Source organism: Antedon mediterranea, chromosome 4 (assembly GCF_964355755.1).
Source record: "Antedon mediterranea chromosome 4, ecAntMedi1.1, whole genome shotgun sequence".
NCBI classification, from domain to species: domain Eukaryota; kingdom Metazoa; phylum Echinodermata; class Crinoidea; order Comatulida; family Antedonidae; genus Antedon; species Antedon mediterranea.
Genome location: NC_092673.1, coordinates 29,729,615 through 29,744,402, shown reverse-complemented (window position 1 = coordinate 29,744,402; position 14,788 = coordinate 29,729,615). Strand labels below are relative to the sequence as shown.

Here is a 14,788-nt window from a genome sequence, read left to right as displayed (position 1 = left end):
AAGAATAAGATAAACTTCGAATAAACAGCAAATAACATTAATGTAAGATGCCGTTTAATACTGTTTTAAACTATAGTCATTTGAGTATAATTAATCACAGATAAAGAATAAGATCAACTTTAATACTATTTATTAAATTAAAAAATTAAAAAACTAATTCTATATTAACACATATTATTTACATTACTTTCACTGCTGATTTCTAGTATAAACAGGCCATAGGCCTATACATGGCTGCAGTCGCGTGCTCAAATTTGAGTTGGTGTTTACCGACCGACCGATCGACATAGTGAGCTGTAGACTCGCGTTTGCACGCTACTAAAAAGTTCACAAAAACCGTAGGACGGGCACAGGGAAGTTTGTTCAAAACTCCAACCCCTCCCCTGGCTATGCGTTTAGATTTTTCATGCCTCCTTTACAAACCAAGATTATTAGAATACTATTAGGAGGATCAAACACAATTCTTGTTGCCAGATTTCATTGACATTACAGGTATGAAGTCTATCAATATACAGTACCGCTTAATACAATACTTGTTGAGGCCATATCCATCTATACATTTTAGTGTTATTCCACTTTAAAAAAGTCGATTTATATCAATACTCATCAACATACGATATAACGATAGAATTTATTGCAACTTGTCCATGTCGTATTCATCTACAAATAAAGTGTCTATTACCGTACTTTTAAAAATCTATTTATATCAATACCTATCAACGTATGTACGTGTGCATTCATCTATAAATATTAGTGTTATTTCACATTTAAAAGTCGATTTATCAATATACTCATCAATAAATGTACTTGTCCACGTCATATTCATTTACAAATCAGTGTTATTTCACTTTTCGAAGTCAATTATATCAATATAGGCCTACTCATCAACATAATGTACGTGCAATTCACGTCATATTCATATATGATCAATAGTGTACAACTAATAGTGTTATTTCACTTTTAAAAGTCGATTTATATCAATATACTCATCAATAAATGTACTTGTCCACGTCATATTCATCTACAATCAATAGTGTTATTTCACTTTTAAAAGTCGATTTATATCAATATACTCATCAACATTATGTACAGTACGTGTCCACGTCATATTCATCTACAAATATTAGTGTTATTTCACTTTTAAAAGTCGATTTATATCAATATACTCATCAATAAATGTACGTGTCCACGTCATATTCATCTACAAATATTAGTGTTATTTCACTTTTAAAAGTCGATTTATATCAATATACTCATCAACATATGTAAATCGTGTCCAAGTCATATTCATCTACAAATATTAGTGTTATTTCACTTTTCAAAGTCGATTTATATAAATATACTACTCATCAACATTATGTACGTGCAATTCACGTCATATTTATCTACAATCATTTGTGTTAATTCCACTTATAAAAGTCAATTTATATCAATTACTTATGAACATATGTACGTGTCCGCGTCATTCATCTACAAATATTATAGTGTTATTATGTTTTTCATATTATCACTGTGCTCAGTATACCAAAATGACTATAGTTGAGAACAGTGTTAAACGGGATCGTACATTAATGTTTTTTGTTGTATATTGTTAAGTTTATCCTATTCTTTATAACTGTTCTCAAGTATACCAAAATGACTATAGTTGAGAACATTGTTAAACTGGATCGTACATTAATGTTTTTTGTTGTATATTGTTAAGTTTATCCTATTCTATCACTGTGCTCAAGTATACCAAAATGACTATAGTTGAGAACAGTGTTAAACGGGATCGTACATTGTTGTTGTATATTGTTAAGTTTATCCTATTCTTTATCACTGTGCTCAAGTATACCAAAATGACTATAGTTGAGAACAGTGTTAAACGGGATCGTACATTAATGTTATTTGTTGTATATTGTTAAGTTTATCCTATTCTTTATCAATGTGCTCAAGTATACCAAAATGACTTTATTTGAGAACAGTGTTAAACTACATCGTACATTAATGTTATTTGTTGTATATTGTTAAGTGTATTCTTTATTCTTATTAATTGTACTAAATTATTAAAAGAAACAGTAGTAAGCATAACATTTCCCCACTCCTACATTAGCATGGTAGGACATTGTAATGGTCGCAGGTGGCTCAACTTTATTACTGCAATGGGATGGACATGGTCCTACTACCACCTCCATCCAATAGGATTCCAGTAAATTTCCTTTACTACCAATCATAATTCAGTAATTAAATGACCCCTTAAGTTAACAAGGAAATCAGCCTATCCCATTATACCGGTAGGCTTCGTCGTTACAGGCGTACTGCGGTAATAGTTGAGAATTCTCAACTAGCCAATTTGGTATATTTTATATACCTGCTGTCGCCTATGAATCTCATGTTTACACCCTGAATGGTGGCAGCAAACACCACTTGGCAACCGTCTGTCGCCTATGACAGACTTCTCATGACAAAATACAACTCTACAAGACTTTATTTGTGTGGTGCATCTTGTATTGTCCACCTAGGATAGTGGAATATAGTTATCCTTGGCAATTTACCTAAAATAACCCAGACATAAGAGAAGTCTTGCCTCATGTTCACACACTGTAAAATGGTCACGATATAGAACATGTATGCTGACAATATAAAAAAAAAATCATATATAAATTGATACGTACAGTACAATTAGTATACCTATACAAAATGTGTCTATACACACTGGTGTAATGTGTTTATTGAAATACTTGAATAAAAAATGAATAACAAAAACGAACGATTTTGATAATATTGCAAAAATGTATCATTTCTAGACATCATGAGGTCTTATCTTATAAAAATGATTAATATATATACTGTATACACTGATGATGAAGGGCTAGGTTGCCCAAAAGCTCTGCAAATTTTTCTGGCTGTTTTTCTTTATCGTTTTAACTGTATTATGTATCCCCATTAAGATCCAGCATTATGTTTTTCAATAATTTGCCTTTGGATTTATGTATAACTAGCAATTATACCCGCCCCAGGGCAGGTTTCAAAATTAGTTTACAGCCTTCTCAGTACATAACACCCGACGCCAGTATCTGTCTATACTCACCAACCTCCACCCCTCTTTTCAATAACACCCCATACTCTTTCTTAAAAACAAATTCTTCCCAGTGATGGACAAATTCAATTCAACCTAAGCTTCAAATTGAGAGGAGTATACCATAGCTATGATGGGTCTAATAATGGTTGAAGTACGTTGTAAATTGTGTAAATGAATAGGTGTCATATTGGCTGATAATTAAAATATCTAATTTAGATACTGCGGTCCCCAGCCTCCTAGTACAATTCCAATCATATAGGCTACTTCATTACGCTAGTATTACAAACACACCCCTGATACACTGGGGGATGTGTTGAAGACGGTTCCAGTACAAATGATGTTATTAAATCCCCACTATCCCCTGAAACCCAACTCCCAAACCCTATCTCCCAACCCCACTCTCCCACAATTGACGTTTTTTCCTTGGAGGCATGGTAACAGTAAACAACGTGTGTATGTTCACACAGGAATGGATGTCAGTAATGAGACAACCCATGAGACCGATACATAGCTGGATATGGTTAAAGTACTTTGCTAAATGTGTAAATGAATAGGTGTCATATTGGTTAATGAATAAAATATGTAAATCTATATACGCCTTGCTGAGGATAATTAAAATACTGTAAAACTTTTGTAGTATAATTTTACAATTCGATAGCCTACAACCCCGAGCCCTAGCAAAAAATGACATCACAAACCACCACACCATCCCCCCCCCCCCCACCCCTCCCACAAAAACCTCAGGAGTCAGGGGAATTTGTTTAAATGTAGTTTAAAACCTTCCGGGTACAATTGCCATCATTTTGATACCCCATACGTATGGTTATGTGCAGAAACAGAAATGTTTATAACGAACAAACATCGAAAGTGGGGGTTTTGACCACATTTTGGTCCCTAACATGGATCCTAGTTGGCGGATGATGTTGAAATATAGCTTAGAACATTCCCGGTACAATTGCGGTCATTTTGATACCCCATATGTAAGATTATGTGCAGTAACAAAATTTTGTTTTGTATAACGAACAAACAAACAAACAGACAGACAAACAGACAAACTCTCTCACTTATAATATAGATACATATTATAAATAAATCTACTGTAATTTAATATATTGATTGATAAATGAATTTTACAAAACTCTACCGTTTTCAACTATTTTGAGACATATTTAGCACCTTAAAATAAATGTATAATACATTTATTTATTTATTTCATATTCATCCAACAGCGAGCACAAACTCGCCAATTACAGGATGAGATAAACTATTTTATATTTTATTGTGCTTATACCCATTGATTGATTGATTTTATTCGATCGATATTAATAAAAATAGTTAAAATATACAATGTACATATTAAAAATAATACCAGGATAACCCATTATATCGACAAATAAAAAGTAAACTTATTTCCAATGGGGTCCAATCCGTATTACCTGAAAAAGTGAGTGGTTGGGCCTAGTACAATATATGATTAAGTTTGACGCAGTAAAAAGAGTCTTATTTGAGTGGAGTTGAAAGAGTCGTGAGTAACAGACCTGGGTCTAGCACTAGGTCAGAATTGAACCTTTGATTGGAAGACAAGCGCGGTAACCACCAAGCTACAGCTCCACTACAAGAAGCTACACTCCTTCAAACTATAATCACTCTGCCACTGGTTAGGGTATTGTGTGCTTTAGATTTACTACCATAATAGAATAAAGTGTGTTTTGTTGACTGTATGCTGCCACCTGTAAAAGAAACAAATATTTGCACAATAGTTTGGCTAAACAATGATTGATCAGTTCGGTTTTAAAAATGTTGAAGGTGTGTGGGTGAGATTTTTTAATTTCTTAAATAATTAAATTTAATATTTATTGAACTATAGTTTCGTCTGTACACTTAGTAGGTCTAAGATTTAATTTATATATTCGGGTATTCGTACAGTATTAACACTTTTAATTTGATTAATTGATATTTAGGTGATAAAATGCACACCCGTTTTGGCTGGTATTTTAGTTATATCGTTTGCAGGCTCTCTATCAACGCTTTTTAGTCAAACCGATACAGGTGATAAACTACGGTACCCTTTACCAGGAAATTACATAGCCAGGCTTTCTAATGGAACATTACCAAAATTGCCGTTTCCAGGAGGAATACTGACAAACACCACTTCAAACTCAACAAGGATGAAGGGAAAGTTCGTCAGTGAATTGGACATTCCCACGAGCTTGCGTCACATCATTGGAAAACAAGTAAGTTGATAATTGTTATTGTTATTGGCCACTAGGATTATTATATTAATTATTAGTTTTTTTATCTTAACATTTTTAATCGTTATTTTATTGATGGACAAATAAAGCATTTATTATTCAGTAAGTGGAAATAAGCTGTCTGTTCTTTATATAGGATTATAAATTAAAAAGCAACAACAATTCTGCACGTTGACAATAATCTCTTGGAGATGAAACTGTCGAATCAAATCGAATTAAACATTTTTTTTCTTCAATTTACAGCAAAGATAGGAACATAATCTATAAAATAAGTCTTTGGATGAATTTACCAATTTATTTTGTCATTTTTTCTACCGAATTGAATAACTTTATCAATACTAAAAACTAACCTATTCTAAGTCTGAATTGATTTATCTTAATGTTTCATGTTATTTTTTGGGGGAAGATGGGGGTGGGGGTGTCAATACATGTTTAAAAGAATGCTGTCAACCTTTCTATTTGTATATATTTCTGTTTCAAAAAAATGGAAAGCAAAATAAGCTCAATAGATGTTTAGAGGATGAACGAATCCTTCAATAATAATCTCCATATCTTGTCTGTTAGATACTTCAATCAATACCACAAGTTTTTAGTTCAAAATTTAAGAATCCATGTTGGGAAACGAAGCAATCGCTTCGCTGTCTTCCTTATTTCTACGTTGCTGGAATGCCAAAAAGTGGAACAACAGATTTATTCAGTAAAATAAACTCGCATCCAGATGTGGTCCATTCAGTGAAGGAGCTGCACTGGTGGACAAGACGTCGTTTTAATGGCATGTTGTTTCTTTTACTGTTCCTTCAACTCTTATTATTTTAACCTCTGTCTACACTATCAAACTAGTTTGACCAAAAAAGTGTGATGTGCCCAAATATGCTAGTGATATGACCGAAGATGGTAGTGATATGACATCATCATGTCCATATATGGGCACATCACATTTTTTTGGTCACATGAAGTTTGATAGTTTAGACAAAACTTGACGAAAATATACGGTGTATCATCAGTTTTTGATCGCCATATTATTGAGACCTAAATATAATATAGGCCTAAAATGATAAATTTCAGCAGCGGAATCCATAAATTCAGTATCATTTTGTGGTCATGCTAACATTGTCAATCATAAAGTTACAGTGTAATACAATTAACTGCATTACTTTTTTGTCCATAACTTAATACTATTGATACATATTTCAGCCGGTTTAAGTTGGTACTTGAATAAGCAATCTCGCATAGTACGCTTGTTAGACAAAAAAACTGCTGATGCAGCTCGGTTAGTTATAGGTAAGGTTTCATTCTTCTTGTGGGGCTTTGTAATTTTTAATAGATGATCCATTGCAGTAAAAATCAAGTCAAGCAGATCGGAATTATGAACATAAAACAGAATAGACTATTGAAATAATTTGTTTGTGTGTTGCAAAATGAATAAGCCTATAGGTATAGCTAGTGTATATAAAAAGCGCTTAATAATAGAAAAATAGCTAAAATCGTTGTGATTTGAGCAAACGTAATTTAATTCAGCCCACCTTTACTGAATTTGGGCGGCATATGTGACGTAAGCGGTTTTCAATCTAATCAATAGGAGAAGGGTCGGCTTCAACGCTTTGGGATTGCAACAACTATAAGACGACAAAGTATAGTAACGCCGATATTTTCGAAGTGGTGCAACCAAATGCTAAAGTCATTGCTATTTTCAGAAATCCCGCTGATAGGTAGGCCTACTGTATTCGTTACTGTTTTTGTTTTTTGTGTTTCCAGAATTTGTTTCTTTTGATTGTTGTGGATTTGTAAACAATGCTTGTAAACTTCGAAATCAGTCTAAAATAAAACTAATCATAATCAGTGATAGAAATAAAAACACTAAAAACATTTCACAATTGTATTACCATTTGATATGCATGGATATTTTATTAGAAATAAAAATTATTATCACTAAAATATAATAGTTAATTATCTCAACCGTAATAGTAATAGTAAATAACGATTATTTTATTTACCTAACGTTTCGCCAACTATCAGTTGGCTTTCCCAAAGTGTAGTGAAAATTATAATCATTTTTCACAGACTATACTCAGGTTATAAGTATTTTGGCAGACGAAAAGGCGACTCACGATCACCAGAAAAATTTCACTCCTATTGTTTGACGGCTGTGAATAGTTTGACAAAATGTCTACAGACGTATGGTGAACGGCAATGTGTATACCGCAGCGAAAGTGCAGCTCTTGGAGGGGTAAACATTCGATATTATTCATTAACAATTATTTTAGGGAGAGAACTAAAGCTTGGTTCCCACTGCAGACGCACAACGCAAGCGAGTCGACCAAAAGAAAAGCGCCAATTGGCATAATCCATCGCTGTGATTAGTCAACTCGCTTGCGTTGCATTAGACTTGCTCCAAGTCTGTATTGTCTTTTTTTTAATTTATTTGTTTTTATTTCGACCGCGATTTTTGTCTGAAAATACAGACTTGTGAAACACGTATAGAAATCGATTTGCAGACCGCAAGCATCCGATAAGAATGACGTAGGTTACGATACCGTATTTGGCTATATGGGGCGGGCGGTATGTAAATATGGATTTCGAATCAGCCAATGATCATTTTGTTTCAAAATAAAAAAGATCGAGTACTATACGAACAGTGCTGAATGTACGATCAAGACTGTTGAAATATAAAATCGTGTTGCCAAGTTGTTTTGTTTATTAATTGTTTAGTCCTTGGCCTAGGCCTCCTTCGTAGGTCCTACTCAACTCGCACGTATGACCTGCCGAATAAAACGCCAATAAGGTAGGCCTACATACCACCACCGGCACACAACAGGGCTACACCACCACACAGAACAGGACAGGGTCTGGGTGGGAATTAAATCAAAATATCTCCGCGTAATAAATGATCCATTCAATCAATGTTTGATTTGCGGAGAAGCTAACCTATCATATCAAGACGAGTTTTCATGTTCTTGGGAAAAATCCCATCAAATAATTACCAGACTACTAGGGATAAAATCATTTCTAGCCTTCAGAAACTTTCATCAATGTACCCATGGAGGTACCTTCATGATGTACCCAAGTACACATTGTCTAAACGTAAAATAGCGCATGCGCATCATCTTAGATGTTGAGTCTTTGAAATTCTGAAATATGAATATTAAAATAGTGTACGAGTGAGTAGCCAATCGCATGCAGCTGAAACTAGTCAACCGGATAATCGTATGCACCAAGAATTCTTGGTGTCAAACCACGTGACTTGTGCGTGTTTCCCCAGACGGAGTATCCAAAATCAAGTAGTAAACGTATGAAACGCCATATGTGCCAAAATATTTATCTTTTTACTAATATTAAGACAAAACTCCGTCTGGAACCCAGACTAGCGTTGCATCTACGTCCTTACGTTGCGCCCGAGTGGGAATCCAGCTTTCCGTCGCGCTTACGTTTCGTCTGTGGGGAAAAACCAATCAAACATAACTGTACCTTATGTTAAGTAGAGAACTAAAGCTTGGTTCACACTAGAGACGCACAACGCAAGCGAGATGACCAAAGAAAAGAGCGAGAGTTCAAATAATCCATCGCTGTGATTGGTCAAAGTGTGCGTTTCTGGGAACCAAAATCAAACATTATACACAAATGCATACGAATTTCTACGATACTGTTATATATTACACTGTAGATAATTAAATATTAACTTTTTTCAGAGAATTCATGTTGGATTATACAATATATTCGTTCGTGATTGGTTAAACGTTTTTCCTCATAAAAACCTGTATTTTCTTCGGACTGACGAGTGGATGAACTGTACAATTGCCTTTCCGAAAATCGTTGAGTTCTTAGAACTCGGTGAGTAACATTTTCTGCAGCTGTCATTAGGTTTATCGTAACTGACTATTGAAAGTCATCTAGATACGAGTCTCAGTGTATTGATTACTTTTGTATCCCTGTCTCACTCAGTTTCGAAGTAAAGAAAATGTATATGTGAACATAAGACCGACACACCGATATGACTTATAGGGCCTATAATATATATATTTATTTAGTTTCAAATCAAATAACCATTATAGCTTTTTATTTATTTTTTAAAAGTAAATTCCTAATATCTATATAACAAGCATAACCAAAACAAGACTATTCTTTTGTCACACAGGTGAAATGAGTAAAAAACAAATTGTTTCGATCTGCAATACTAGAAGAATGAATACGTTGACCGTTGCGAAACAAATCGGCCCTATGCTACCGAAAACACGAGCTTTACTAAATGAATTTTACAGACCGTATATGGAAGATTTGGCCACAGTTCTGCAAGACCCACGATATACTTGGAGTTAATTTCATTGAATCAAATATTCTTAATTTATCTTCGTTATCATCAAAGAAAAATCAGAATAAGGTCGATGAAAAGACTGAAAGACAAAACAAAAATCGAAATGAGCTTGATGATAGTGACCCTTAAAATTACGAGAAAATTGAAATATAAAAGTCAACAAGTATCATACTGATTAAAATTTTAAAAAATAGATAAACCTAAAACGAATAAGTGAACTGCTTATTAAAATGTAAAATGATAATATTACATTTTGTAATTCTCGGTTCAGTTGATTAAATACTTTATGTCCTTGTAACATGGTGGGACCAAACCCTATTAGTCACACAGGCTATTCACCCCTGACTCTCCCCGATGCCTACTTAACTTGGAACACTACATTCCTGAGGTGGGTCTTCCAAGGAAAGTCAATCAGGATGTGGTACCAAATTATAATTAGTCATCCTTCCTGTCCCCTTAATATAAATATATGTTTTGTAGTTAAGTTAGTTCGTTCGGGTATTGATTCTTGAGACTATAACATCAGTCAGAATCACTACGTTTCACCTTGTTTTATAATATTACTTATTGATTGAATAAATATTATATTTTGTACATTGAATAATTGTGTGCCATCGTTATTGTCTTGGCCCTCGACACGACTACCGTTACAGTCCTACACATGACACCGTATACACTTGTAAAAAGTATGCTTACGTTTTCTAAGTCTCAGTTAGTCGGCCGTTCCAAGAAAAAACAACGTAACTACAAAATGTTGCTTTTCGAGAAAAATTGAATTGAAGTTTGAGTGTTTGCATTTCAACAACAAATTATCGTAATGATGTGAAATTTTGCATGAGTATATATAAATAATAATTATTATTAAATACAAAATGTTAAATAATTTAAACAATTTGATCGAAAGTTATTACCACTTTTAACAGATACGTTGTTTTGCCTTGGAAATGACGTTCATAGAATGAAAGTCATTTCTGAGGCAAAACAACGTAACTGCGATATTCTGTGGCAAACAACGTAACTGTGGTCATTTCATGACAAAACAACGTAACTGTGATGATTTTAAAAACAATGGATTGAAACTCTTTTTGAACAACAGGGAGAGCTGGGATCACCAATGATGGCTAGAAACTAGGTTGGCTTAACAAAAAATGCATTTGAAGCTAGGCTTAGCCATTTGCATCTACTTAGGCCTATTTATGATATAGACTTATTATAGCCTACCTACTAGTCTGCTACTACAAGGCCTAGTACAACAATGCAAAGACGGCCGTCCTACTAGGATAGGCCTAGCCTACTTCCAACGACAGTACTGGGGTTCTAGGTTAGATTAGGTAGGTTTGTCAAAAATAATAGCCTAAATTTTTCGTAAATATAGTTAATTCTTAGAATAAATTTTAATACATTAAATTAGTTGTCTAGCGTAATAAGCCTAAATATCAGAATTATTTGTTTTTTGCTTAAAGATACGTGGTACTATCTCTAAAAATAATGATCTCTGAAACCTGAAATTTTTACAGGTTGTTCATAAATTTGTAATAATTCCCCAAATGTAAAAATCTCAAAATTGACACGAGTTACGTGGTTTTGCCTTGTCTGTCTGAACTGTCTAGACTGTCTGTCTAGACAAAACATAATTTAATTGATTATGACATACCACATTCATGTTCTTATACCTTTGATCATAACATCTCAGCTACATGTGAAAAGGACTTTTCCATCTTACATATCAATCCACGAAGTTTCAATAAAAACGTTGATCTGATTAGCACGTTCCTTCCTCACTAGTTTAAGCCATACCTTTTCGATTCTAGCTTTATCAGAAACCTGGTTTAAAGAGGATGGTTCCAATTTAATCCACATAGATAACTATAACTTGGTTAATACACCACGCTGTGGAAGAAGAAGTGGTGGTGTTGCTATCTATGTTCATAATACAATCTCATTTCGAATTCGGAATGATTTAAAATTAATTTACAAACCGTCTGAGCACTTTGATCATTCTGAATCTATCTTTATCGAAATAACAGTTCCCGGTAGGAAAAACATTGTCGTTGGCAATATCTATCGTGCTCATCGTACCAATAGTGAAACATTTTTTTATGATCTTACAAATTGTCTCACAAAAATTAATACTGAAGAAAAACAATGTTATATATCCGGTGATTTTAATCTTGACCTTCTACATTCTAATGACAATCACATTATTAATGAGTTCCTCTCTATTTTTTATAACCATAATATGTTTCCTCTTATCGATAGACCCACCAGAATTACCCCTTCAACAGCTTCCTTAATTGATAACATTTTCACTAACGTTTTTACTCATTATATAAAATCGGGTGTTGTTATTGCCGATGTTTCTGATCATTATCCTGTTTACCAAATCACTAAATCAACTCCAATTAGCAACGCAAATACCGCGAATAAAATTTCCACTCGTTTATTTAACCAAACTAGAATTCAACACTTTTTGAAAATTTAAGCTTGGTTGATTGGAGTTGTATTACTGATCTTGATTCTTCTGACCATGCATATAATGTTTTCATCGATAAATTCACAGAGGTCTACAATGTACATTTTCCCATCTCTAAACATTCCAACAACAATTCCCGGCGTCGTTGTATTCCTCAAAAACCTTGGATTACTTCGGCGATCCTAAAATCAATAACTCGAAAAGATAAATTATACAAAAAGTATGCAAGCAACCCTACTGAATCCAACAAAACGTCGTATGTTAATTATCGTAATAAACTTACTTCTTTAATCAGGATTTCTAAACAGCAATATTATGCTGAAAAGCTTGAGGAAACAAAATTTAATTCAAAACAGACTTGGAATGTTCTCAATAACATTATGGGTAGACAAAACAATAAACACATATCATCATTTTTTTAAATAAATGATATACATATATCTGATTCTCAAATTATTGCTGATAACTTTAATAATTACTTTGTCAACATCGGTCCTGAATACCTACGTAAAATTCCTCAATCTGATATTACTTTTAATTATTTTATAAATAACATAAAATCACCCGTTAGCTCTCTGTTTTTTTTACCAACTGATAAAGATGAAGTACTCACAATATTCAGAAATCTGAAATCTGGTGCTAGCAGCGGTTTCGATGACATTAAACCAGATATTATTAAATCTGTTGGGGAATTAATAGCATCTCCACTTGTTCATATTTTTAATTTATCACTAGCTACCGGTATTGTCCCGGAGAAGCTGAAAATTGCCAAGATAATTCCCGTCTTTAAACATGGTGAGACTGATAAATTTAGCAATTATAGGCCCATCTCGGTATTGCCCGTTTTCTCCAAAGTTTTAGAACGTATAATTCATAAAAGACTCTATAATTATTTTTCTCGATTTAACTTCTTGCAAGAGAACCAATTTGGTTTCCGCCAAAATATGTCTACTGAAATGGCTGTTCTACAAGCATATGATAACATAATCTCTGAATTAGATAAGAAAAAGCATGTTCTTGGGATATTTCTGGACCTTTCAAAGGCCTTTGACACCGTCAATCACGACATTCTCCTGTCGAAACTACAGCATTATGGTATACGTGGTGTTGCCTTTGATTGGTTCAGAAGTTACCTGACGGATAGAAAGCAATATATCTCTTTTAATTATCATAGTTCTTCTTCTTTAAACATTTGTTGTGGTGTTCCACAGGGCTCAATTTTAGGCCCGCTACTCTTTATTATTTACATTAATGATTTAGCAAACATCTGTAAACATTCCAATCTTATTTTATATGCAGATGACACTAACCTTTTAATTTCAGATAATGTTTTAAACCGTCTAGTTGATAATGTTAATTCCGATCTCTCGACTATCTCGAGTTTGTTTAAAGCAAATAAGTTATCGCTTAATGCTAATAAAACTAATTATATGATTTTTAAGAACAGATATAGTAACCGTGTTTACAATGACCTTAACAAATTGCAAATTTGTCTATAAGATTGTTCTTTTTCTCACTTTATGCACCCATTATATATATACTTTTCTGTCTGTACGTTTTTCTAGATGTTTTTAGGAACTTATATATGCGTCTGTCTTTTTCTGAGTTGTTTGTACACGCCGATTTCTGTATCAATATGTCTAGGCATAGGCCTAGGCCTAGGCCTGTATCAATTACAATATCCTACGCCAGGAATGAACTGTTGCGGCTCAGGCGTCACGATAGCCCGAAACCTGAAAACTATTGTCAGTTTCCACGGGAAGTCAAGTTAAGGAAAAGGGGTAAAGGTGGAGGTAATCGAAAGCGCCTTAGAAAACGTAAGTCTAAACCTCCACTTCCATCGATGATTTTAGGAAATGTGAGATCTCTGTCAAATAAAATCGACGAACTCCGAGCATGTTCTAAACACATGTTGAATACAGAGAAGCTTCAGTGATGTGTTTCACAGAGACATGGCTTAATAACAATATTATTATTGACAGCGAATTAGTACTAAGTAATTTTGAATTAGCTAGAGCGGATAGAACTGTAGAGTCGGGGAAAAAACGAGGAGGAGGAGTATGCTTTTATATAAATAAAGCATGGTGTAGTAACTGGAGGATACGTGAACAACTCTGTACGCCGGATATAGAATTACTGACCATAAGTGCAAGACCCTTCTATCTACCACGAGAATTTTCTCAAATTTTTCTTACAGTGCAGGGCCGTAGCCAGGATCTGTCAAGGGGGGGGGGGGGGTTCGGACACTAAGTATTTGGGTCACTGTCCCACTGTCACTGTGTTTCCCTTGTGGCCCGGGCAACAGCCTTAATTTCATACTAAATGTTGTTTCTGCCACTAAATTGAAATTGAGTTCCATTTCATCGTATACCATCCGGACACAGAACTTGATAGGCTTAGTCATAAAGTAGTTACAGAGTTGCAGGGCATTTTATCATTGTTGACTGTTTTGATATTAGCCTAATTGTTAAAACGACCTTCACAACCAAAATATTTCTTTGTAATAAAATCTATTTTAAATGGAACGCTACAAAAATAATCCTCTGCTTTATCAGAGCATGCATACCTAATAACCAGACAAGAACGTGTCTTTGTTATATTTTACTATCAATCTATTTTCAAGTCACGCAATCCATTTTCAACAATATAGTAGTATAATAACATTTTGATTGAATAGTGAGGGATTAGTTACA

General features: G+C 33.9%; 1 protein-coding gene across 2 annotated transcripts; it reads left to right on the top strand.

Annotated features, from left to right (window-relative positions):
• The first annotated feature begins 4,849 nt into the window (after positions 1–4,849).
• Positions 4,850–10,196, top strand: LOC140047216 (carbohydrate sulfotransferase 15-like). 2 transcript variants are annotated; one of them, XM_072092100.1, is made up of 8 exons: positions 4,850–4,867; positions 5,023–5,295; positions 5,878–6,085; positions 6,508–6,594; positions 6,893–7,022; positions 7,375–7,540; positions 9,000–9,141; positions 9,446–10,196. In XM_072092100.1, the coding sequence occupies exons 1-8, from the start codon at positions 4,859–4,861 to the stop codon at positions 9,625–9,627; spliced, it is 1,197 nt and encodes a 398-aa protein (XP_071948201.1). In that variant the 5' UTR covers positions 4,850–4,858; the 3' UTR covers positions 9,628–10,196. The 2 variants fall into 2 exon arrangements, with proteins under 2 accessions (XP_071948201.1, XP_071948202.1); XM_072092101.1 differs by having other exon boundaries at positions 4,861–4,875.
• The last annotated feature ends 4,592 nt before the right edge of the window (positions 10,197–14,788 follow it).